General features: G+C 41.8%; 2 gene segments (V, D, J or C); both read right to left on the bottom strand.

Moving 5' to 3' along the window:
• LOC122444204 overlaps positions 1–24,567 on the bottom strand; it is a 118,220-nt gene that overhangs the window by 86,938 nt on the left and 6,715 nt on the right.
• On the bottom strand, positions 6,410–7,122 carry LOC122443249. The segment is given in 2 exon segments: positions 6,410–6,832; positions 7,025–7,122. Coding segments are annotated over 2 exon segments (408 nt in total).

The following is a 24,567-nucleotide window of genomic DNA, read 5'->3' as shown; positions in this document are numbered from 1 at the left end:
AAACCTCTTTGCAGAGCCACTGCCGGATCCCGATATAACCATATTTGTCAACGGGAGTTCCAAAAAGGACCCAGATGGGCACCTGGCAGTGGCCTACGCTGTAGTCACCCTACAGAAAGTCCTTGAGGCCCAACCCCTCCCACTAGGAACAGTTTCCCAAAAGGCAGAACTAACTGCATTGACCCAAGCCCTACACCTAGCAAGAAACAAAAGGGCCAATATCTACACAGACTCTAAGTATGCTTTCCTAATCGCCCACTCACACGCGGCAATCTGGAAAGAGACAGGCTTTCTCACAACTAAGGGCTCCCCAATATGTAATGCCTCCCATATTACCAGACTACTGGAGGCCATCCCCCTGCCAAAAGAAGTAGCCATCTTACATTGCCGGGGACACCAGGCAGCTCGCGATGAAATAGCCCAGGGTAATAATTTGGCTGACCAAGTGGCCCGGCAAACCGCCCTGCAGCAAGAGGCAGTCCCTCTACTGGTCCTGGAAACTCCCTCTACTGGTCCTGGAAACTTCCTTTACCCCTAAATACACCAAGGCAGAAACCAGAGCTCTACTTGCCCAGGAGGGGACACAAACACATCCTTCTGGATGGATCACCCTCCACGAAAAACTGGTCCTCCCTGAACAACAAGCCATCACCATCATAAAGCAGATCCATGACACCCTCCATGTCGGACCACGAGCTCTCTTAACTTTCCTTAGACCGCTCTTCTCTCCTCTTCACCTTAGACATGCCATCCAGACCGTACATCGCTCCTGTCTGACCTGCGCAATGATCTCTCCTCAAGGAGGGCTCCGGCCCCCCAGGAAACCCACCAGCTGAGAGGACATCTGCCCGGTCAAGATTGGCAGGTGGACTTCACTCACATGCCCAGACACCGGGCTTATCGTTATCTGCTGGTACTCGTGGACACATTCTCAGGATGGATCGAGGCCTTCCCCACCTCCTGCAAAACGGCCGCAATAGTATCCGAAACGCTGGTCAAACACATCACCCCCCGGTTCGGACTCCCTAGCTCCCTCCAATCCAATAACGGACCTGCTTTTGTTTCGCAGATAACCCAGCAGGTAGCTGCAGCCCTCAACATCACTTGGCATCTTCACATCCCGTACAGACCCCAGTCATCGGGTAAGGTGGAACTGGCCAACGGGGTCCTCAAAGCCCACCTCGCCAAGCTCACCTCAGAAGTGCGGCTCTCCTGGGTCGACCTCCTCCCCTTGGCTCTCACCCGCATCCACACAACACCGCACTCAAAGACAGGTTTGACCCCCTTCGAACTGCTGTACAGCAGGCCCTACCTGCTGACCCATCTGCCCCCAGAAAAACCACCTCCCCTGGCCAATTATTTGCCCCTCTTCACCTGCCTGCGCACCTTAATCAGGGAACACGCAGATCGGGTCCTGCCACAACCTGGAGAAGGTGACGGTTCCATCAGACCGCTGTCGCCCGGGGACCAGGTGCTACTGGTCCTGTCCAGGGGCCCTGTCTCCTGGGCCCCTCCAACCTCGTTAGACGGGTCCTTACACAGTAGTCCTGACCACCCCCACTGCAGCCAAGCTATCAGGCCTCAAACCCTGGTACCACATGACCAGGCACAAACGAGCCCCCCTAGGCCTTCCAGAAAGGGATCCAGGCTTAGACTCGGGTCCAAAGGCTTCGCCAGGACACACATACCAGTCCTCTCTAACAGGGCCCACAAAACTAAAAATCTCTCAGACCCCCTTCCCACCAGCGGCCAAAGAATGACGGGTACCCTCCTATTGCTTGTTCTCCTCGGTCAGACCTACGGGGGATTTGATGACCCAGCTAAGGCGAGGCAAATCCTGGCCAGGCAAATGGGAAAGCCTTGTGACTGCGCCAGGGGGACTCTCTCCCAATATCCCGAGGGAAGGGTCAGACACGTCCAATCAGTCAACTGAGGGGACAAAATGGCTTACAACTTTATAGGGTCGGGATATGAGTCTTCCTCAAATGGATACTCACACATTGGAAAAGCCAATTCATGGCAATGTGTTAACGCCATCCAGACCCCAGAACCCCTGCCCCCCAGGTCAGCTCAAGAACTGCTCTTGCTTAGAATACCAGGAAACTCTCCACTCTCTATGCTACCTTAAGGAACAGGCACGCCAATGCAGGGGCCCAAAAAATAAGACTTATTGGACTGCAACACAAACAGGACACTTCCCAGGTACATTGGGCCCAGGCCCTTCCTCACCTGCGTGCCCAAATAAGGCAGGTAAAGAGGTCTGCTGAAACCTAAAGGCACCCATACACGTCTCAGACGGAGGAGGGGTCCAGGATATGGCATGAAGAGAACAAGCCCAACAAAGACTCCAAGAAGTAATGGACCATTACTTTCCAAAAGTCCATTACCATCCCCTGGCCCTGCCTGATCGGCGGGGCCCACTACAACTAGACCCAGCAACTACAAACTTAATACAGCTAACATGGAACACCCTAAATCAGTCCAGCCCCAAGTGGGCCCAAGGTTGCTGGATATGCCTAGCCGTAGGAACCCCTCGCCCGCTAGCCATGCCGGCCAACCTCTCCCAACCGGTCAACACCTCTGTAGACCCAGCAGCGTGTAAAGTGACACCACCTTTGTGGGTACAACCGATAGAAGCCTCAATAGGATACTGCCTAAGAGGCCAAATAACAGACAATGAGACAGCTCTAGACGTGGGGGTGGAAGACTTTGCCAGCTGCACCACAATACAGAACATCACCACCTCAATATGCTCCCCTCATCCCCTGGTCTTTGTCTGTGGAGGAAACCTGGCCTATACTTTCCTCCCTACAAACTGGACTGGAACCTGCATACTCGCAGTCCTGCTCCCAGACATTGACCTGATATCAGGAAAAGAACCAGTCCCCATGCCCACTCTAGACCAAGTGGCCGGGAAAAAAAAAGCGAGCTATCCAAATGCTAGCCCTGCTGGTGGGACTGGGCTTATCCACCAGCTTAGCGACAGGGGCAGCAGGGATCAGCCTCTCACAGCACACATACGCCAAGCTTTCCCAACAGATCATAGCAGATGTCCAACATGTGGCTGACACCATGTTAGAACTTCAGGGGCAAATAGATTCTCTAGCAGAAGTTGTCCTCCAAAATAGACGTGGGCTAGACCTTCTCACCGCCCAAGAGGGCAGCACATGCCTTTTCTTACAGGAAAGATGCTCTTTCTATGCCAACTGCTCCGAAATAGTCCATACTAAGATTAAGGAACTACAGGACGACCTGGAACAAAGGTGTAGACAGCTCCAGGAGAGCCCCCTCTGGACCAGACTCAATGGTTTACTCCCATACCTCTTGCCCCTTCTAGGCCCTATACTCCTGCTGGTTATGGGCCTCACCATAGGCCCCTGCCTCCTCTAACTTGTTTTTCGCAGGGTCCAAGAAATAGCACAGGCTGCAACCGGACAGGCCATGATACTAACAGCTTACACTCAACTCAATCAAGAAGACATAGACCCACCTCACAATCCTGCATAAGCTGACCTTTCGTCCCAACCGGCCCTGACCCCCACGTCGCCCCCATTCAGCAGGAAGTAGCCAGAAGACAAACGTTGCCCCTTGTCCTATACCAAAAAGGCCGGGATGACAGATCACGCTGACCGCAGGCGGGAAAGCGCCAGCTGGAAAATGCTGACAGAGAAGCCCCCGCCAGAAAGTTCCAGATAAGTCCCAGGGACAGACATCCACCAATCAATGGCCCGTTGCCAGGCAGACTGATGGACACAAAGGCGCCAAGACTCCGGCCAACCAAAAACTGGCACGAGACCAGAAAGTCCAACCAGCACCCTAGAGCCCGACCCTAACCGTATATGGAAAGGTCCCGCCACGTCCGCAGCCACCAGGGTATATAAGTGTCGCCCCCCTTCCCGCAGGTTGCAGACTCCCGCTTTCCCCCTGCTCGAGCCTGGGAGCTCTGCCCGGAAGCGATTGCCCAATAAAAGCCTCTTGATACTCCGGCACTCTCTTTGTCTTGCTGCGGCATTCTTACACCTAGTAGCCCATCTAGGCTACTAAATGTATCAGTAGTCTATTTCTTTTAATCACTACAAACTGTCACCAACTTATCGTATTGATTTCAGTTTTTTGACTTTCCAGTGGTAAGAAAACAATACACATTCAGTAGAAACCATACTTGGAATTTTAAAATTTGGTCTTTTCCCATCCTAGCAACATATGGCATAATATTCCCTGGTGACTCTGGGCAGCAGCAGTGAGCTGAGCTCCTGGCCAGCCCTGAAATCATGAGGGTAAACAACCGACATACTTACATTCATCCTGTACTCATACAACCATTCTGGTTTTCACTTTCAGTGTGTGTGTGCAAAGTAGCTGCTGTCGTGTCCAGCTCTTTGTGACACTATGGACTGTAGCCCACCGGGCTCCTCCGTCCATGGAATTCTCTAGGCAAGAATACTGGAGTGGGCTGCCATGTCCCCTTCCAGGGAATCTTCCCCATCCAGGGATTGAACCTGCATCTTTTATGTCTCCTTCATTGGTGGGCAGGTTCTTTACCACTAGCATCACCTGGGAAGCCCCACTTTCCGTACAGTACTCAATAAATTACATGAGATTTTCAACACTTTTGTATAAAATAGACTTTTCTCCCACCTGTAGGCTAACGTAAATGTTGAGCACATTTAAGGGAAGCTGGGTTAGGTATATTAAATGCATTTTCCACCTATGATATTCTCAACTAAAAATGGTTTATTGAGACACAACTCCATTGAAAGTTGAGAAAAATCTGTAAATAAGATCTCATTGTACAGATGTATTACAGTTGCATTTACCCAGTGAAAGATACTTGGCTGATTTCTAGTTTTTGGTGACCACAAAGATAGCTGCCATGAATATTCAGGTTTTTTATGTGAATGTAAGTTTTTCATTTCTCAAGCATAAATACCCAGAAGTGTGCTTTGCTGAGTTGTAAGGTAAGTGAGTATTTAAGCTTACGCAAAACTCTTGGACTGTTTTCCAGAATGACGGGAGCATTCACCCACCAGCAATGTATGAGTGATCCAATTTCTCTGCATCTTTGCCAGAATTTGATATTGTCAGTATTTTTAATTTTAGCCTTTATGATATATGTGAAGTGGTATTTCTTTGTGGCTTAATTTGCACTTCCCTAACTACTAATAACACTGACCATCTCTCTATATGCCTATTTCCTTACCACATAGCTTTTTGGTAAAGTGTCTGAATCTTTTGTTCAGGTTTCAACTGGATTGTTTGTTTCTTCCTGCTGAGTTTAGAACAGTTCATTGTATTCTAAATACAGTTGTTGTTTTTTTTTTATGAAAATGTATTTTGCAAATATTTCCTGCCAGTCTGTGGGTTATCTTTTTCCTTCTCTTAATAGTGTCTTTCACAGAACAAACATTCTTAATTTTGATGAAATCTAAGTTATTTATGTTGTATGGATTGTGTTTTTGGTGTCATGTCAAAAATCTTTTTGTCTAACCCTAGGTCATGAAGATATTCTCTTATGTTTTTCCTAAAAGATTTAATGCCACATTTTATAGTTGGATATATGATTCATTTTGAGACTATACACAATTTTTTGTACAAGATGTGATATTTATGCCAATTTTCAATAATTTCCTAAGAATATACAATCATCCCAACCTCATTTGCTCATAAGACTATGTTGTTACCTCTATTGAACTGTCTTTGCATTTGTCAAAAAATAAATTTTCTTGACCTGTGTAGATCTACTTCTACACATTTACTCAGTGACATAAACTTGTTAATGATATTCTTTCATTATATTTATAACATTATAGAGCCTGTAGAATAGCTCTCTTTTTTTATTACTTATATTTATATGAATAATTCATCTAATTCATCTTTTTTCTTTTTTCCCTTGATAATTATACCTAAGAATATATTGATTTTATTAATCATTTTAACAAAATTAAATTTCTGTTTCATGGTTACCACTATAGTTTTATTTGTATTTCACCAATTGAACATTTTATTATTACATCTTTCATTTTATGTTGGGTTTAATTTGCTTTCCTATCATCTTTTGCTGAGTCTTCATAACAGTTTTTCAACATCTTTCTTTAGTAATATAAGTACTTAAAAAGATAAATTTTCTTCTATGTATTATTTTAGCTCCATCTTAGACATGTTTATATAATGTGCTCTCACAATATTTACTTTCAAAATATTTTCTAATAGCCATTGTAATAGTTTCTTTAACCTAGAGTTATTTTAAAGTTAGTGCATATAATCCAAATATTTTGGGGTTTCTAGAGACATCTCTTTGCACTTGATTTTCTAATCATTTTCATCTTGGTCAAAGAATAAATTCTGTATAATTTCAGTTTTATTAAATATATTATTTGTAAATATATTAAATTTTTATTAAACATAGTAAAGTTTTATTAAATATATTAAGACTCGTTATGCACACACTGATGTGTGTGTGTGTGTATGTATGTGTTTCATCGACACAGGAGGGCGTGTCTGGAGCCTCGGCTGCAGGTTCGTGTAGAGGCTGCAGGTGCCCGGGGAGCACCGTGCTGTGCAGCACAGAAGTAAGTGCCCGAGTCTGTGGTCCACGAAGAGGAAATGTGCAGTGAGCTGCGGCGTTCTGCAGGGACTGTGGTGGCGTTTAATCTTCCATCCTGCTTTGTCCCTGAAGGAATGTAAAACAGCTGTATGAGGTGGCCCCCAGGGTTCTGAAGATACCAATTCACACTCTGTGGGGAAGTGGAAAAATTACACCGAAGCCTGTATCTGGCTCCCTCCTGGAGACTCAGGGCTGGGGGACTCTGCTCCACATCCGCCCCTCGCACACCTGATGAGGAAAGAGAAACAGTCACTGTGAGGGTCACTGTAACTCCTACTAAACCCTGAAAGTGCCCCCCTCCACCCCCACAAATGATGAGAAGGATAGAAAGTCTGCAGGACTTGTCAGCTCCTCTCCCTCCCTCAACAATAGAGCAGCGCCTCACTCCTCCAGGTTCCCTGTGGGGCAGCCCCAACTCACAGCAAACCTGGGCAAACAGAAGCCCCAGCACAGCGCCTGCTAGCCTCTTCATGATGCTTCCTCTTGTTGTTGGGACATTTTCACTGCAAGACACTTCACTAAACCCTGAGGGAGTGTGTCATAAGTCGTTCCTGCTCCTGCAGCCAATCAGCTCACCCAACAAATCCTGCTCAGGTGACGCTGACAGGACGCCCCACCTCCCACCTCAAGCAATTCAGAATGTGCTGGCCAAGGGTAGAGTGAGAGTAGGAAATAGAAAGATCGTTATTTTATGATCTGAGGGACATTTTCTGAGAACATTTAGGAGAAGGCAGACCCTGATTAGGAATTTGGGAGAATTTTAGGGAAAAGAAAGCAAAAATTAACTGTATAACCCCATCTTCCTCTCACATGGCCTGGATACAGTAGATTCTTCCATAATGAAATGCTTTTTCCCAGAAGTGCTGAGGATCCAGCTTTTGTTTCTCTTATGTTCTCACTTGTGGTTCTAAAGGGTCCTCATGAATCAGCACAGTATTGGAAGTTGCCCCTATTGGCTGGAACACTTTGCTGTATTAAACAGTATTTTTTTAATTTATTTTTAAAATTTATTTATTTTTAATTTGAGGATAATTGCTTTACAATGTTGTGTTGGTTTCTGCCATACAATGATGCAAATCAGCCATAAGTATACATACATCCCCTCCCTTTGAACCTTCCCCCCATTCCTCTAGGTTGTCACGGAGCACCATGCTGAGCTCCCTGCATCATACAGCAACTTCCCACTAGCTATCTCTTTTGCATATGGTAATGCATATGTTTCAATGCTGTTCTCAATTCATCTCACCCTCTCCTTCCCCTAGTGTGTCCAAAGTCTGTTCCTTATGTCTACATTTCCATTTTTGTTCTGCAAATAGGGTCCATCAACAGATGAATGGATAAAGTTGTGGTACCTATATACAATGGAATACTACTCAGCCATAAAAAAACACATTTGAGACAGTTCTAGTGAGGTGGATGAAATTAGAGCCTGTTAACCAAAGTGAAGTAAGTCAGAAAGAGAAAAACAAATATCGCATATTAATGCATATATATGGATTCTGTAAAAATGATACTGATCACTTGAAAATTTATATATATTTATTTTAGACTAGGGCTGCATAAAGAGCAATTTTAGTTATCTTAACCACTAGCTGGACATTGAAAATTGAATTGTAATAGTTTTATTTTTATTAAATCACCTATAATTTTAAAATAAATTATTTTAAAGAAAATTTCTATTGTAAATACATTTTTTAAACTGTTTATTACTAGTTTTGTATTCTGCTTGCTAATTTTAGTAAGCCATTTTAGAGAAAAATAGGTGTTTCTGAAACTATATGAAGATAATTTTAGTTTGTGCTCTTATCTCAGACTTTGTAAACAATATCGATTCTCTGTCAGTAGATTTGGGGGTAAAAGGGATGGAAGATGAGAAACTGTATATTTTCACTGCAGTGAAAGTGAAGTGATCTGCAGACACTAACATTCAGATGGACAGTTCAAAGATGGTTCAGTAGTAGCAGCACGTAGGCCTAGTTACTACAAGGCATGTGGGATCTCAGTTCTCCAACCAGGGACTGAATCTGTGACCCCTGCATTGGCAGGCAGATTCTTTACCACTGAGCCACCAGAGTAAGCCCCATGTGCTGCTTGCACACCTGCGTGCTAAGTCGCTTCAGTCATGTCCAACTCTTTGCAACTCTAGGATCTGTAGTCCACCAGGCTCTTGTGTCCATGGGATTCCCCAGGGAAGAATATTGGAGTGGGTTGCCATACCCTCCTACAGGGGATCTTCCCAACCCTGGGATTGAACCCTCGTCTCTCTCCTGCAGTTCCTGCAGCAGGCAGATTCTTTAATGCTTAGCCAAAAGGGAAGCCCCATGTGCTGCTTAGGGAATATCAAAAGTGATGAAAACTCTTTAGAGAAGCAGCGTTTCCAGACCTGCCTAGAAAGTGAAAAATTATTATTCAGTTAATTTTTGTTTCTTTCAAAAAACTTCTTCATGGGAAATATGAATGTTCTAGACTAGCAACAATAACATTTCAAATTTTTCACAGAGAAAGAATAGTTTGTTTCTGGTAAGTGGAACAACTATAACACATCAGAGTCCGGACTTGGCCCTGGATCCAAATGAAAGAAGCCTTTGGTACAAGGAGAAGTATTTGTATGTTTCCCACTTTTTATGTTGAGACTAGTGCACTAAAACCAACATTTTATTGACATGAGGAGGAGCCATAACAAATTATTAACCCCTCTTACTTTATTGCTGTGCTAAAATTATGATTCTGACATGCCTCAAAATTCTTCTCAGATTCATCAATGAACTAGGTGCTTATTCCTTCTCCTCTTTCTCTTCTTTTCTTTATCCATCTTCTCCCCTTTTCCTTCCCTTCACTTCCCTCATCTCTTACTGCTCTCTGACTCTCCTTCCAGATGGCTCTAGATTTGCTCTTGTGACTGCTCCCCCACTGTGTCCCCCCTTCTTCCCACCAGAGATACTGCACAGGTGCAGCCCCATCTGTCCACGTGTGCCCCTCTCAGGACGCAGTAGTACACAGCGGTGTCTCTCAGGGTGACCTGGGGCAGGACCAAGGTGCTGGACTTTCTGTCTGAAGCTGTGGTCAGAGAGGCCTTGCTGTTGTTCATTGTGTCTCGTAAGCCATGAATGACATACTGTGGACTCTGATTGGGATTTTGCCGATACCAATGTATATAGTCATTTCCACCAATGGCAGAGTGGTTACAAGGCAGGTTTACACCCTCTCCTTCAGCACAATCCATGGAGCTGGGCTGGGTGGTCTTAGCATTAATCACAGTCCCTAAAGGGTCAAGAAAATAAAATTAGCCCCTGTCCACATATCAGTGTAATTCTATGGATCAAGGGTACAACACTCCCATAACTGTCTGGACCCTATTCCAGTGTTTTTATCTATGTCCTGCAAAATATCATTGGTGTTTATTATATAGAGACCAAAGACACATGGCAAGAATCTGAGACTCTATAACCTTTATCTAATGGGTCCTTTGCTCAGTAAACCCAGGGATTTCTTACAAACTGGTTACTGCTAAGTGCTCTTCTGGGATCATGGCTATGATTTAACCTGTCATGTAGAAGTTTGTGCTCCCTAGCAAATGCATAGATCAGTTCTCAGTTCCATTGTTATAAGGCTGAATAGGGCACAGGGAGAGAAAGGAGCAAATAATACTTCATGGCCCTTTGCCCTCAAGTCATCCCTTGTAGACACAGAGCACTTACCCAAGGTTAGAAACACGGTTACTCCATTCACCAGCCTCATACTCCAAGGACACACCAGGATCATGGGCTCACAGCTCAGACTTGTGTCTGCTCCTGGGCTTGTTTCCACAGAACAGAAACAACTACTGCTGGTAGAGACTTAGAACCAGAGCAGGTATCAGTGTGTTGTTGCCAGGATCTGTCAGCCAATGATCAAGCAATTCCTTGTCTAGGTCTTCCTGTCCTGTTTTAGGCATGTCCCCCAAAGAAGGAGAGACATCCCCAACTCACACGGTGTCTGCTGCCATCCTCTGTGAAGTTTAAAGTCTGGTTCTGTAAAAGGAACACCAATCACAATGATATCCAGAGCCATTGTCCTATCATTTGGTTCCTTAAAGAAATTGGCTGGTGTTCTGTGAAGCTTATGGAAAACGTTCTTTAATACCAGAAAACTGTCCTGGGCTCTTTATAGTAAGGAGATGAAAATTTCCATCCACATTCCAGAAAATGTATGTGAAACCCCAGAGCAGACAGTGATGTTCTCTGGAGGACAGAAAATATTAATAATGTTGAGACTAAAGCTATACAACCTGGAATTCTGGGCTCCTGTAAAGGTCCTTGAAATCATGTGTCTACCACCATCTAGGTAAACATTTCTCAATGCATCTGTTCAGGATACAGTAACTGATGACTCAGATGGTGTCCGCCTCACTCTTCTTGAAGAGTGATCTTTAATCCTCATGTTCTCTATGCCCATGCTTGTAGGCGCTGTGCACCAAGGATGCTGAAGCAGAGAGAAAAGACAGGAAGGAATGCAAACAAAGTCGGGGTGGGGTGTAGGGTGGGTGTAAGTGGTAGAAAAAGTCAGGGGAAGGGATAAAAGCATAAGTAATAGGGAAGGGAAAGATAATCAGAGGAGGGAAACAGAGAAAGCAGTGTCAGGAAGGTACATGGAAAGGACTTGGGCTGTTGGGCTAAGATGCCCAGAATCCTTGGCCACGGACCCTCAGCCAGGGGTTATAAAGTACAACCTGTCAAGGAGAATAACATCTTCCCAATGTTAGGATGTTGGGACCACAGTAAAGTCTCTGTCAGGGAAGACCATTCATTCCAACGCCACTGACCATAGAGTGTGGTTCCGTCTGGATCCTTCCTTCATCATCTTTCTACTCTCATCAACTCAAAAAAGGCCTCAGTTCTCCATTCTAATATCTGCAAATGGCAAGATAGGTGGTCTATAAACCCAACAACCATCTCCTCCCTCAAAACTGTACTAACTGTAATATATCGTGTATCATCCGTTATGTAAAGGAACAGTATGGGTGGTGGAGAAGTTATGCTCAAATATGGAGAGCAGGTACTTTTTATATATAAAATAGGCAATACACTAAAACACTGAAAGGTGTGTTGGAATAAATATCTTTTCAAATAAAAGCATGCAAAGCTGTAGCTTTTAAATGTACAGACATACTGCTCAGAAATATCTAAATTGATGGTGGGAGACATCAGAACCTGATATTGCAAAATGCACTGGATTAGAGACGCAGCCTTTAGAGGGAATGGCTTCTGTTGGGACTGTGGATGGAATCTACCAGAACAGCTTGATCTTACTCTTCCTTACTTTTGGATTTCTATTTCCTTTTTTCTTTCTTTCTTTCTTTTTTTTTTTTTTTCTGGAAATATTTCAGAAATGAAAGTGACTTTGTTGTTCAGCATAAAGGTATTCTAACCACAGGGTAGCTCATCCTTTTTAACATGAAAATAAACATTTAAACATTAAAAAAAAGAGAGAGAGAATGGAAGTATGTCATTTTTCCTTTTTATTTGGTACATCAATGGAAAACACGTTTCCCTTTCCCTCTCCCAGAAACGACCACCGTTTTCAGTTGAAGCAGCCCCCTCCAGTGACTAAGTGAACTGCAGAACTAAACCCAGGCCAAAAGCCCACTGGTGTGGCTCAGGAGTAAAGAGTCTGCCTGCCAGTGGAGAAGATGCCGGAGGTTTAGCCTCTGAGTCAGGAAGATCCCCTGGAGGAGGAAATGGCAATACACTCCAGTATTCTTGCCTGAAGAATGCCATGGACAGAGGAGCCTGTCAGTCTACAACAGTTCATGGCGTCTCAAAAAGTTGGACACGACTGAGCACTATAACACTACTATATAATCTTTTAAAAGGGGGCTTCCCAGATGGCTTAGCAGTGAGAATCTGCCTGCCAGTGTTGGAGATGCAGGAGACATGGGTTCAATCCCTGGACCAGGAAGATACCCTGTAGACGGAAATGACAACCCACTCCAGTGTTCTCACCTGGGAAATCCCGTGGACTGTAGACTGCCAGCCTCCTCTGCCCATGGCATTTCCCAAACTCAAACACTATTGAGCCTGCAAGCTTTGGAAAAGCTCATATTTGAAGGTAAAAGAAGTAACCTAAATGTTCATTGACAGAGGAGTGTATAAAGAAGATGTGGTGTATATACACAATGAAATATTGCTCAGCCATTAAAAAGAATGAAATAATGCCATCTGTAGCAACACGGATGGACCTAGAGAGTTTCATACTGAGTGAAGTAAGTCAGACAGAGAAGGAGAAATATCATATGGCAGCCCTTATATGTAAGATCTAAAAGGAAATGATACAAATGAACTTACTTACAAAACAGAACGAGACTCACAGACTTAGAAAACAAACATATGGTTGTCATAAGTGGAAAAGGATAGTTAGGGAATTTGGGATGGTCATGTACACACTGCTATATTTAAAATGAATAACCAACAAGGACCTATTGTACAGTACATGGAACCCTGCTCAACATTACATGGATGGGAGGGTGATTTGGGGGAGAATGGATACATGTACATGTATGCCTGAGTCCCTTCACTGTTCACCTGAAACTATCACAACACTGTTCATCAGCTGTACCTCAATACAAAATCAAAAGTTCAAAAGAGAAAAAAATCTTATTTGTAAAACCTTTGTACTCACCTGTGTTTTCTTAGCCATCAATTATTTTTGACTGTTTTATTTCAGTAAAACCCCTATTATGATTCTCCATTGTTGATATCTTTTTCACTTTTCCATTTGTCTTTAACCTTCCCATATTTAAAGGTTACTTCAAAAGTCCACATAATTCAAGCATTTATAAGAGAGGTTGTTACAGTCTGGGAACTCAAGAATGTTTCCTGAGTGAATAGTTGAATCTTTATTCATGAATTTAGTGAAAGAAAGAAATTGTGCTCAGCCACTACTCTGAAAACAATCTTCCAATTTTATGGAAAGCATGTTAAACAAAAAGATTCTAACAGGATAAATAAAGGGTTAAAATTATGGGCAAATTCAACAATAGGGAAAAATATTCAAAATCTAAGATGGAGGAAAATTATATTGAAGACACGGGAGTAAATGTCATGGTAATCATGCTTCGTTCATTTAACAAATAGGTATTCATTTGGAGCCTGTTCTGTGGAAAATCTCTCTCTCTCTCTCTCTCTCTCTCACACACACACACACACACACACACACACATGTAAGCCAACAAGCACTACTACTGAAAATATAAGAACAAATAAAAATGAATTATTTAAAGTAAGTACGAGTGTATTAGTTTATTATATTAATAAGAAGCAGAAGAAAAGCAATTACCAGTACATTTTTTGCTTGTTGGGCTCTTTGCCTTTGTTTTTAAAAGATGGTAAAAACCACTACCAAGTGTCCTTTTAAATAATACTGAAAAACAAAAAATACTCTGTATGACCATGAGGAATCTAAAAATGTTTTCTTGCCTATTGGCTCTTTTCAGAGTTCTTAATTTTTTAGGATTATATCTCTAAGACCATATGAGGGGAGGTGATCTTCCTTTGCTTGATGAAAACAAAAATAATGCCCACAACTTACTTTCAGAAAATCAAGATGACTTGACAAAAGGCTAATGCCTCTGTATGATGAATACTTTCAACAGTCCAGAAATGGAAGAGAAGTTCCTGAATCTAATAAAGAGTATCAGTGAAAATATCAAAAATTAATATTAGTCTCTAAAGGATCCCAAACAAGACAGGTAGACTATCACTGCTTCTATTCACTGTCTTCCTGAAGGGCCTGGCATCAAACCAGAAAAGGAAATAAGATGTATTAAGTCTGAAAAGGGAGAAATAAACCATTTTTATTCATAGGTGCATGTAGAAAATGCAAAGGAGTCTATACACAAATTACAAGAGCTAGAACTAATAGGTGAATTAATACAGTCACTAAACACAAATATAAATTTTATTTCTAGATACTAGTGAAATTATTAGAAAGTGAAATTTAAATTTCATTTATTAAATACATGGGAATTACTTTAACACAAGGTATACAGTCCTCTACAGAAAAAAAATAATAATAATAAATTATACAGGATCTACGTAAAAGGGGATAACATAAGACTCCATATGTTAAGATGTAAATTGTCCCAAATGAATCCATAAATTCAACACAAGCCCATTCCAACTACTAGCAATGTTTTTTGGTTGAGGTTGAGAAGCTGATTCTATAAGTGTGGTGGAAATTCAAAGACCTAAAATAAACCTTGAAAAAGAAGAAAGTTTGAATTGCATTTCCAGATATCAAAATGTATATGAAGCCCCAGTAATTAGGACAGAATGTTCTGTTGGAAAGAGGATAAAATAAAGATGAGTAAGCAGGACCAAATCCAAAAATAGGTCCATATGGATACAACATCAATTGATTTTCTCCAAAGGTGTCTATGCAATTCTATGGGGGAAAAGATGTTCTTCCTGGGATAACAGCTAGTGTTAGTTGCTCAGCCATGTCTGATTCTCTGTAATGCTATGAACTGTAGCTAGTCAGCCTCCTCTGTCCATGTGATTCTCCAGGCAAGAATAGTAGAGTGGGTTGCCATGCCCTTCTCCAAGGGATCCTCCTGACCCAGGGATTGAACCCAGGTCTCCCACACTGCAGGCAGACTCTTTACCGTCTCAGCCACCTGGGAAGCCCCCAACCTGTGCTGCGACCACACAAACACTAGAATGTGCTCTTAGTGATATCTTACTGTGGTTTTAATTGCATTTCTGTCAACTGGCTATTTGCATCTTTTGAAAGTACCTTGACTCCTTCCTCATAACATAAAAAAATTAACTCTAGATGGATACAAGATCTAAATGTGATCAGTGAAACCATGAAACTTTTTAAAAATATGAAAGAATTTCTTTATAAGTTTGACAGCATAGATTCCTTCAAAAGCACATACACAAAACCAATCAGAAAAGGAAAAATATTAAATTTCACTCTTTCAAAATTAAATATATCTATTCCCCAAATACACCACCAAAAGAATGAAAACACAAGTTATAGACTGGATTAAAATATTTGTGTTATGTATATCTGATAAGGGCTTTCCAGATGGCTCAGTGGGTAAAGAGTCTGCCTGAAATGCAGGAGATGCAGAAGACGCGAGTTCAATCCCTGGCTTGGTAAGATCCCCTGGGGGAGATCTTACCCCACTCCAGTATTCTTGCCTGGAGAATCCCCATGGACACAGAAGCCTGGCAGGCTACAGTCCATAGGGTGGCAAAGAGTAGGATATGACTGAAGTGGACTGAGCACATATACATGCACATATACATGCATGTATCTGATAAACAACTTGAATACAGACTAACAAACATGCCTATACATTTTAAAATGGTAAAAATAAATAATCTACAACCTAAAAATCCATAAGCAAATGATGCAAAGTGATACTTCTCAAAAGAAATCACCCAAATGGCCAATAAGCTCAGGAAAATGTGTTCAACACCATTACTCATCAACAAAAGTAAATGAAATCCACCTTGTGCTCCTTCCCTCCCCCCTGAGTCACTGTTTTCTCCAACTCTTTGCAACCCCGTGGACTGTAGTTTGCCAGGCCCCTCTGTCCATGGAATTCTCCAGGTAAGAATACTGGAGTGGTTCGGCATTCCCTTCTCCAGAGGATCTTCCAGACCCAGGATCGAACTCCAGTCTCCCACACTGCAGGCAGAACCGTCTCAGCCACCTGGGAAGCCCCCACCTTGGGCTGCTACCACACAAACACTAGATTGTGCTCTTAGTGATATCTTATTGTGGCTTTAATTGTATTTATCTGATGATTTATGATGTTGGATATATTTTTATATGCTTATTTGCTATCTCTATACTTCTTTAGTGAAATAGCTCTTTGCTCATGGTCTAAGTGAATTGTTTGCCTTATTTAAATCCTGTATAGCTTTGAAAGTTATGTATATATTCTAGATACTAGTTCCTTGTGGAATATATGGTTTCAAAATAATAGTTTTTTACAGTTGGTAGCTTGTCTTTTCATGCTCTTACAGGTTGCTTTGCAGGGCAAACAATCTTAATTTTGAAGTCTAGTTTGTCAGTTTTAAAAAATTTTATAGACTGTTGTTTTGTTGTCAAGTCCAAAGACTCTTGACCCTTACACATATAAAAATTTTGTCCTGTATTTTTTCCTAAAATTTTTTATAATTTAACATTTTACATTTAAGTCTGTGATCCATTTTAAAGAATGTATGTATGAAGTGTGAGACCTGAATCAAGGTTAATTTTTCCTGCCAGTGGATTTCAACTTTCTCCAACACTGTGTATTGAAAGGGTTATCTTTCTTCTAACGAATGTATTTGGCACTTTGCCAGAAAAGGTTAGTTGGGCGTATTTGTGTGTATGTATTTTCTCTGTTCATTTCCACTGAACTGTGTGTTCATCCCTGCACCAGTACCAAATAACCTCGATAACTGTAGCCTGAAATCAGATTGACTGATTGTTCTGACTTCTTATTTCTTCAAGATTTTAAAAATTACTCCAATATCTCTCCTTGTTCATATAAATTTTAGAATAGTCTTGCCTGTGTTTGTTTTTTAAATCTTGATGGATTTTAGCAGGAGTTCTATGACGTGTGTGTGTGTGAATTTGGAGAGACTTGCCATGTTCGCTGCTTTGAAACGTCCAGTTTGCAAACTCATGACGTCTCTCCATCTGTCTTCTCTAAGTTCTTTCATCAGTGTTTTGTAGTTTTCAGCTTAAAAATTCTGTATATGTTTTCTGTACAAAAAAGACCACTCAGGGTCTCTTTTCGAGTCATTGTAAATGGTATTATATTTTAATTTCGAGGTCCACATGTCCATCACTAATATATAGAAATACAGTTGACTACATACATTTATCTTATTTCCTATGGTGTTGATGAACTCAATAGGTCTGAGAGTTTTGGGGGGTACGTTCTTTGAAGTTTTCTGTATAGATAATCATATTACCTGGCAGTTTCACGTCTTTCCTGGCCCAAGACTGTCTTTACACCTACTTTCTTTACTACACTAGCTCTGACGTCTAGCACTGTGCTGAAGGAGAGTGATGAGAGTGGACGTGCTTGCCTTGTTCCCAGTCTTGGGGAACCATACACAGCCTTCTGTTAGTAAGCACACTGTTCACTATGGAGGATCTTCCCCACTGTGCCTGCGCTTCTCAAAGTCTTCACCATAGTTGACTGTTGAATTCTGGCAAAAGTTTAGTCTACATAGATTTAATATGATGTAATTTTTCTTTTTTTATCCTGTTAATATGGTGAATTTCATCAACTGATTTTCAGTTTGAAGTAATTTGCATCCTTGAAAAAAAATCCATGTGTGCTTGGTACATTACTCTTTTCATATAGATGAATTTTACTTGCTAATATTTTAAAGAAACTTTATGTCTATATTCATGAAATATGTTTCTCTGCAGTTTTCTGTTATGATCTTTGTCTGATTTTAATTTCAGGGTAACACTAGCTTCATAAAATGAGTGAGGAATTCTTTTCTTCTTTTTTTTTCTGGAAGAAATAGTGCATAATTCATGCTAATACTTCAAAAGATTGGTAGAATTATCTAGTAACACTGAGGATTTTTTTTAATTAAAAATTCAGTTTCTTCATAGATATCGTGACTTCAAGTTTCTTTGGCCCCTGCTCTGAGAAGAGGTGAAGAGGAGCGGCCCCTGGAGCCCACAGTGAGGTTTGGGGACAGATAGCAGGTGCTTCCAGAGCACTGTGCCCCGCACAGAAGTAGGTTCCTACATCTGAGGGCTGGGCAGCAGTGAGGTGCAAGGAGCTGTGCTTTCTGGTCTCTCCAGACCGACCTGTGAGTCTCTGTTCCGTCTTCACTTCTCCACCCTTAGCTAATGTCATCAAGAGGACAGGACTTCCCCCAGGGCTCTGCTTATACCACTGTAAGGTTGTTAAAATGCTTGAGGAATTGCAGTACGTGGTGAAGTTCTCTCCCTCTTGTAGAAACAAGAATTGAGGAATTTGACTTATCTGTTGTCCGTTCACTTCTGTTGAGAAAACAGTGAGAAGTATCAGAGAAAGTCTAATCAGATGTCTATTCTCTCAGCTCCAACGGTCTCTCTTTCTTCTTGTGTATTTTTCTCCTTCTTTCCATGTCTCCCTGCCCAACTCCCTCCATCTTTCCACTTTTTAGTTTCTGAGTTTTTCTCAACATCCTGCTCTCTCTCAGAAAATCTCATTCCTACAGTTTCCTGCAGATAAGATTCCGTTGTGCAGAATTCTCTGGAAGCAATCAGGGAAACCCCAAACTCACGTGATATTTGCATCCATAAGATCAACACTGGTGCTATGAGCAGCATTTCCCTCTTCTCCCTCTTCAGGAAGAGTTGCTGAATCTGCCTGCTCCTAAAGGGTTTTGCTTGTACAAGCTTTTCCAGCCCCACACACGTTTCTGTGGTCTACACTGCCTTTTGCAAAGAAAAAAAGAAAGGAGTGACTGCAATTTGAGACAGCCAATCAGACTTACCCCTATTTTACTCACACACCTTAAAAAGCAGGGCGGGTTTGCAGATGCTGCCCCCCTGTGGCTGGATCTAAAATTGCTGACTTTATAACCAATTCTTCACAGAATGCTTTCTAATTTAAGTAGTATATATGTTTGTCAAAGCTTGAAAAGAACGAGTTTACTCACGCTGATACTGTTTGGGGAGGAACGATTTGCCTTTTAAAGTGGATTTTTTAAATTTAAAACTAGGGCATCAGGGGAAACAATGGAAACAGTGAGGGACTTTATTTTGGGAGGCTCCAGAATCACTGCAGATGGTGTCTGCAGCCATGAAATTAAATAAGATGTTTGCTCCTTGTGTGAGATGAGCAGAAGTAACGCCATGGCAGGCAGCTTAGATTAGGAGTAGGCCTTCCTACTTCTGGGTGGTAAGATTATCAGGCCACCTGGATACAACCAATCAGCATTCGCTTAACACTGACCGCTGTTTGCCAATTAGGAAATTAGGAACGGGGCGGAAACCCCCGGAAAAGTCCCGCGCGCGTGAAAGTTTTGACCAATGAAATTGCTTTGCAAACGTGTAACCAATCCGCTTAAACCAACTACCAACAGCGTGTGCTCACCCTATATATTTGTGTAACAGCTTGGGCTTGGGGCTCTCTGACCCCTCACCACTGCGTTGGATGTGGCAGGAGCCCTGACTCGAGTCAGCAATAAATTTCCCTTTTTGTGAGTTGCATTGTCTTGGAAGCCTTCTCTCTTCCCGCTCGGGGATTTGGACATCGGGTGTAACACTTGGAAGCAAAGCTATGACCAACATAGACAGCATATTAAAAAGCAGAGACATTACTTTGCTGACAAAGGTCCATCTAGTCAAAGCTATGGTTTTCCAGTAGTCAGGTATGGATGTGAGTGTTAGACTATAAAGAAAGCCGAGCACCCAAAAATTGATGCTTTCAAACTGTGGTGTTGGAGAAGACTCGAGCATCCCTTGGAATGCAAGGCAATCCAACCAGTCCATCCTAAAGGAGATCAGTCCTGAATGTTCATTGGAAGGACTGATGCTGAAGCTGAAACTCCAATACTTTGGCTACCTGATTCGAAGAACTGACTCATTGGAAAAGACCCTGATGCTGGGAAAGATTGAAGGTGGGAAGAGAAGGGGATGACAGAGGATGAGATGGTTGGATGGCATCATCAGCTCAATGGACATGACTTTGAGTAAGCTCCAGGTGTTGGTGATGGACAGAGAAGACTGGCATCCTGCAGTCCATGGGGTCATAAGGAGTCAGACATGACTGAGCAACTGAACTGAACTGAACTGAGGGCATCAGGAGGAAATAAAATTTTTCATTTAGCATTTCCAGTTTCATCAGAATCATACATGTGTGTCTCTGCATGTACTAATGGAATGTATTAGATCATAGACAGTAGAAGAGGTATTGCAAAGACTCAAAATTTATTGTTAGATGACATAAGATCATGAAATGGAAGATAGTAAGTACCTGTTTTTCTGTTGTCATACAGATTATCCTGGTTGTGAATTATAAAATTTGGATCTCATATTTATTGTCCCACTGTATTATTTTACCACATACCAGTGATTTTTAAAAATTATTATAATTTGACAGGAAGCCTTATCTATCAGATATGACTTTCTCTAAGACTTCCTTAAGCAAAACTCTCAGATAGAATACATTTGTATGCCTCTACAGAATTTCTCACTTATTACAGCCCATACCAGCCCATAGTATGATCTGTTAAATGAAGGGACTGGCCTCATGATCTAGAGGGTGTGTACTGTATCACCTTCAAGAACTGAGCTGCCCTATATAGCAGATACAAGCCACATGAGGCCACTTAAATTAATTGAACTTAAATAATATTAAAATTTTAGTTCCTCAATCATACTGGCCATATAACAAGGGCTAAGTACCCACACCTGACCAGAGGCTTTTGAATAGTGCAGATATAGGGCGTTTCCACCATCTCATAAAGTCCCACTGAGTGGTGATTCTCTGCAATGTAGGGTCTATGAAAACAAGGAACTTTGCCTGTTTTGTGTCACAATTAAAGGCCTAGATATGTGGTATGCACTTAATAAGTGTTTGTATGTTAACATCACCATGTTCCCAGAAACTACTTGAATACCTGATAAATAGTAGATACTCAAGTATATGTTGTATAATAAATAAATGGATGTGTCTGCATGTGTGAGAGTTTGAACTCAAAATATTCCTAAGATCAGTTTAAAAACACCCTTCCGTGACTGTAATCAGGAGTTGCTTGTAGCTATTTAGAAATGTTGCTTTTGGAAAATTTTGTTAAAACTCCAGTCTGTCATAACAATTTATCACAGATTTGATATCTCTTCAAAAAAAAAATGGTTCCCTTGCAATTTCGAAGGGCTTACATGGTAGCTCAGTTGGTAAAGAATCTGCCTGTAGTGCAGGAGGCCTGGGTTTGATCTCTGGGTTGGGAGGATCCCTTGGATAAGGAAACAGCAACCCACTCAGTATTCTTGCCTGGATAATCCCATGGACAGAGGAGCCTGGTGGGCTACAGTCCATGGGGCTGCAAGAGTCTTAGCAACTAAACCAATCTGGAGGCCAGAAGTCTGAGACAAGGTTATCAACAGAAACATACTCCTTCCAAATGTTCTAGAAGGGAATTCTTCAGTGCCTCTTCTAGCTTTAGGTGACTCCAAGTGTTCCTTCACTTGTGACTGTATACCCCCAACCTCCTCCTCCATCAAGAAGGCCTCACAAGGCTTTCTCACCTGTGTGTTTCTTAAAAGAAAAATTGTCACTGGATTTAGGCCCTACCTGAAGCGTCCAGGATGACGTTATCTTTCTATCCTTAACTTTGCGTACTTTTACAAAGTCTCTTTGTCCAAATAAGTCACATTCACACTTTCTGTAATTAGGATGTGGACTTATCATTTGGGAGCCCTCTCCCCATCCCACTATAAGGTCTTTAATGTCTTTGAAGAATTCATGAAAATATATGAATGATAGAAATCTCAGCATTTCTTTCAGGGTCAAAAGTGAATCTGAATCTGAATTACTGCATAATATGGAAAGAGAGAGAAGCAAGTTTAGGAAGCGCTGGAAAATGAAAATACCATGACTTAACAAAGTTTTTTGAAATGCACATTGTTGGGACAACTTTTTCTTCTCAGGCATGTTGGCTTTGGACACCAAAATGAAGACAAACCTAGCAACTAGCAATGCTATGTTAGTGAAGGCTTCTGCCCCATCCTAAAAGAGCAAGGGGTCTGGAGAGCACTTGGGGTTGCTTTTAAAGTTCCCTAATCTTCATGCAGATCGGGAGCCCTGCTGCAGTTTACACAGAAGGATGTAAACTGAGACAGAATAGTCACCCCCTGGAGAAGGCTGGGCTTTCCCAGCTCACAGCATTGTATTTACTGTATGTTATCTCTGGATCTTGGGGTGAGAAATAGAAATTTGCTAAAACACACATGTTCATTTTCACAATTACATGGAAAATTCATTCTGGCCAAAGAGGACAACATCTGCAAAGGCTCTGATTTAGGAAAGAGTTTAATATGTCTATACATGGTTAGAATTTTAAAGTGGTTGATGTACATTAGGGAGTATGTGGTGGAAAGGGGGGAATGATAAAACTAGAAGCAATTCAGGGGAAAACTGTACACTGTCTTTTATTTCTTAATATAGAATTTGATCTTTGTATTTTCTAATGGTTCCTCATTACCCAATGATGACCAGGAAGTGATATGATTATATATACATTTTATAATAACTTTACGGTCATGTAGAAGTTAGATTCAAGGAGTTGAGAGTAAAGCCAGGAAGAAGCCTAAGAGGTCCCTGCAGTTAAACAAGAAAGATGCACCAAATGGCTGAATTAGAAGAGTAGCAAAGAGTTTGGAAATGAGGAGATGGATGTGGGTGCTACACAAGAGATACGCTGACGTGACCTCGATGTTTATGGAAGGCGTGTGTTTCATTATACGCTGGTGCCTGTCTGCTGTAGACAATGTGTTTGCTCTAACAGGGCTATTTAAAAGGGCATGACTGTATCTCTATTAATAATCAAAATTAAACAGACTGTTTCAACTTCAGATCTACTTGAGGATCTATATGCAGAACAAACTTGGTATGTTTCCAACAGTTGTGGCATTCCTGCAGCTAGTAAAATAGAATTCCGAAGCATAAAAATTATTAAGTCACTTTCCCTAGATCACTCAACTAATGAGTGGCAGATTTGGAAATATAACCTAAGTTGTTGTGTTCTGCTAACACAGCACATAAGTATCTAATTTATCATGTTCTTACTGTTAATGGGAAATTTGTTCGTTAGAGTGCTATGTTCAGAGATTGGGCGTATGACTAATATGATAATATTAAATAAGTATACAAAGTCATGTTTGCTATGATTGTTTGGTTTTTTCCCGTTATTGAGTCCTGCTCCCACTTCTTGTCATATTTCTATACTACAAGAAAGACAGAGCAGTAGACAAAATTCACTTACCAGAGGAAAAAACCCCCACCTCATGCAACAATTCCAAACTTTCTGTCCAAGTTAGCTTATTACTCTCCAGGTTCAATTTATCATTTGAAGTCGATCAAGTTCACATCTGGCAGGCAAAAGATTAAAAAGCAGCCAGTTCTCCTGAATCCTCTCACTCATGGTTTCTGCATTGTGAAGTTTACTAATTGCTACAGCAATGGCAGGTCCTATGGCGATTAGGCTTCTGCACAGTTTAACCCACGATCACTGAGGGGAGCAAGGAGGCTAGTGTAGGCCCCACAAAATGTTTGAGTAGGACCCTAGGTGGCAATGCTTCAGCTTTCATACTTGCTGCATGCACTGTGCTGGAACCTGATTCTCTAGGAGGGAAAATAGAAAAATTGAGATAAAGCATTCACCAAGGGGTGATATTCGAGTAAAGATGTGAAGGAAGTTCAGAGATACACCGTGTGGGTGTTTTGGGTAATAGCGTCACAGTAGCGAGGGCAAAGGCAAGGGACTCAGGTCTTGATATAGAAACATGTTTAGAGTGCTTAAGTAATAATATCTCTTCTTTCTCTGTAGCCACTTATTCTTCCTAGGACACTATTGCATAAGACACTTGCTAAAGCGTTCAGCTGAATATTCATTGGAAGGACTGATTCTGAAGCCAAAGCTCCAGTAGTTTGGACACCTGATGCAAAGAGTCAACTCATTGAAAAAGACTCTGATGCTGGGAAAGATTGAAGGCAGGAGGAGAAGAGGACAACAGAGGATGAGATGGTTGGATGACATCACCGACTCAACGGACATGAGTTTGAGCAAACTCTGGGAAATAGTGAAGACAGTGAAGCCTGGCATTTTGCAGTCCATGAAGTTGCAGAGTCTGGCACGACTGAGCGACTGAACAACAACAAAGCATTCAACACTGTTACCTGGTTAGTGGATGATTTCCTCATATTCTGATCCTGAGGCAATTGTGTCTATGGTTTGGCATCT

Source organism: Cervus canadensis, chromosome 6 (genome assembly GCF_019320065.1).
Source record: "Cervus canadensis isolate Bull #8, Minnesota chromosome 6, ASM1932006v1, whole genome shotgun sequence".
Taxonomy (NCBI): Eukaryota; Metazoa; Chordata; class Mammalia; order Artiodactyla; family Cervidae; genus Cervus; species Cervus canadensis.
Note: the sequence above shows the minus strand (reverse complement) of the source record. Positions and strands in the feature narration are given on the sequence as shown.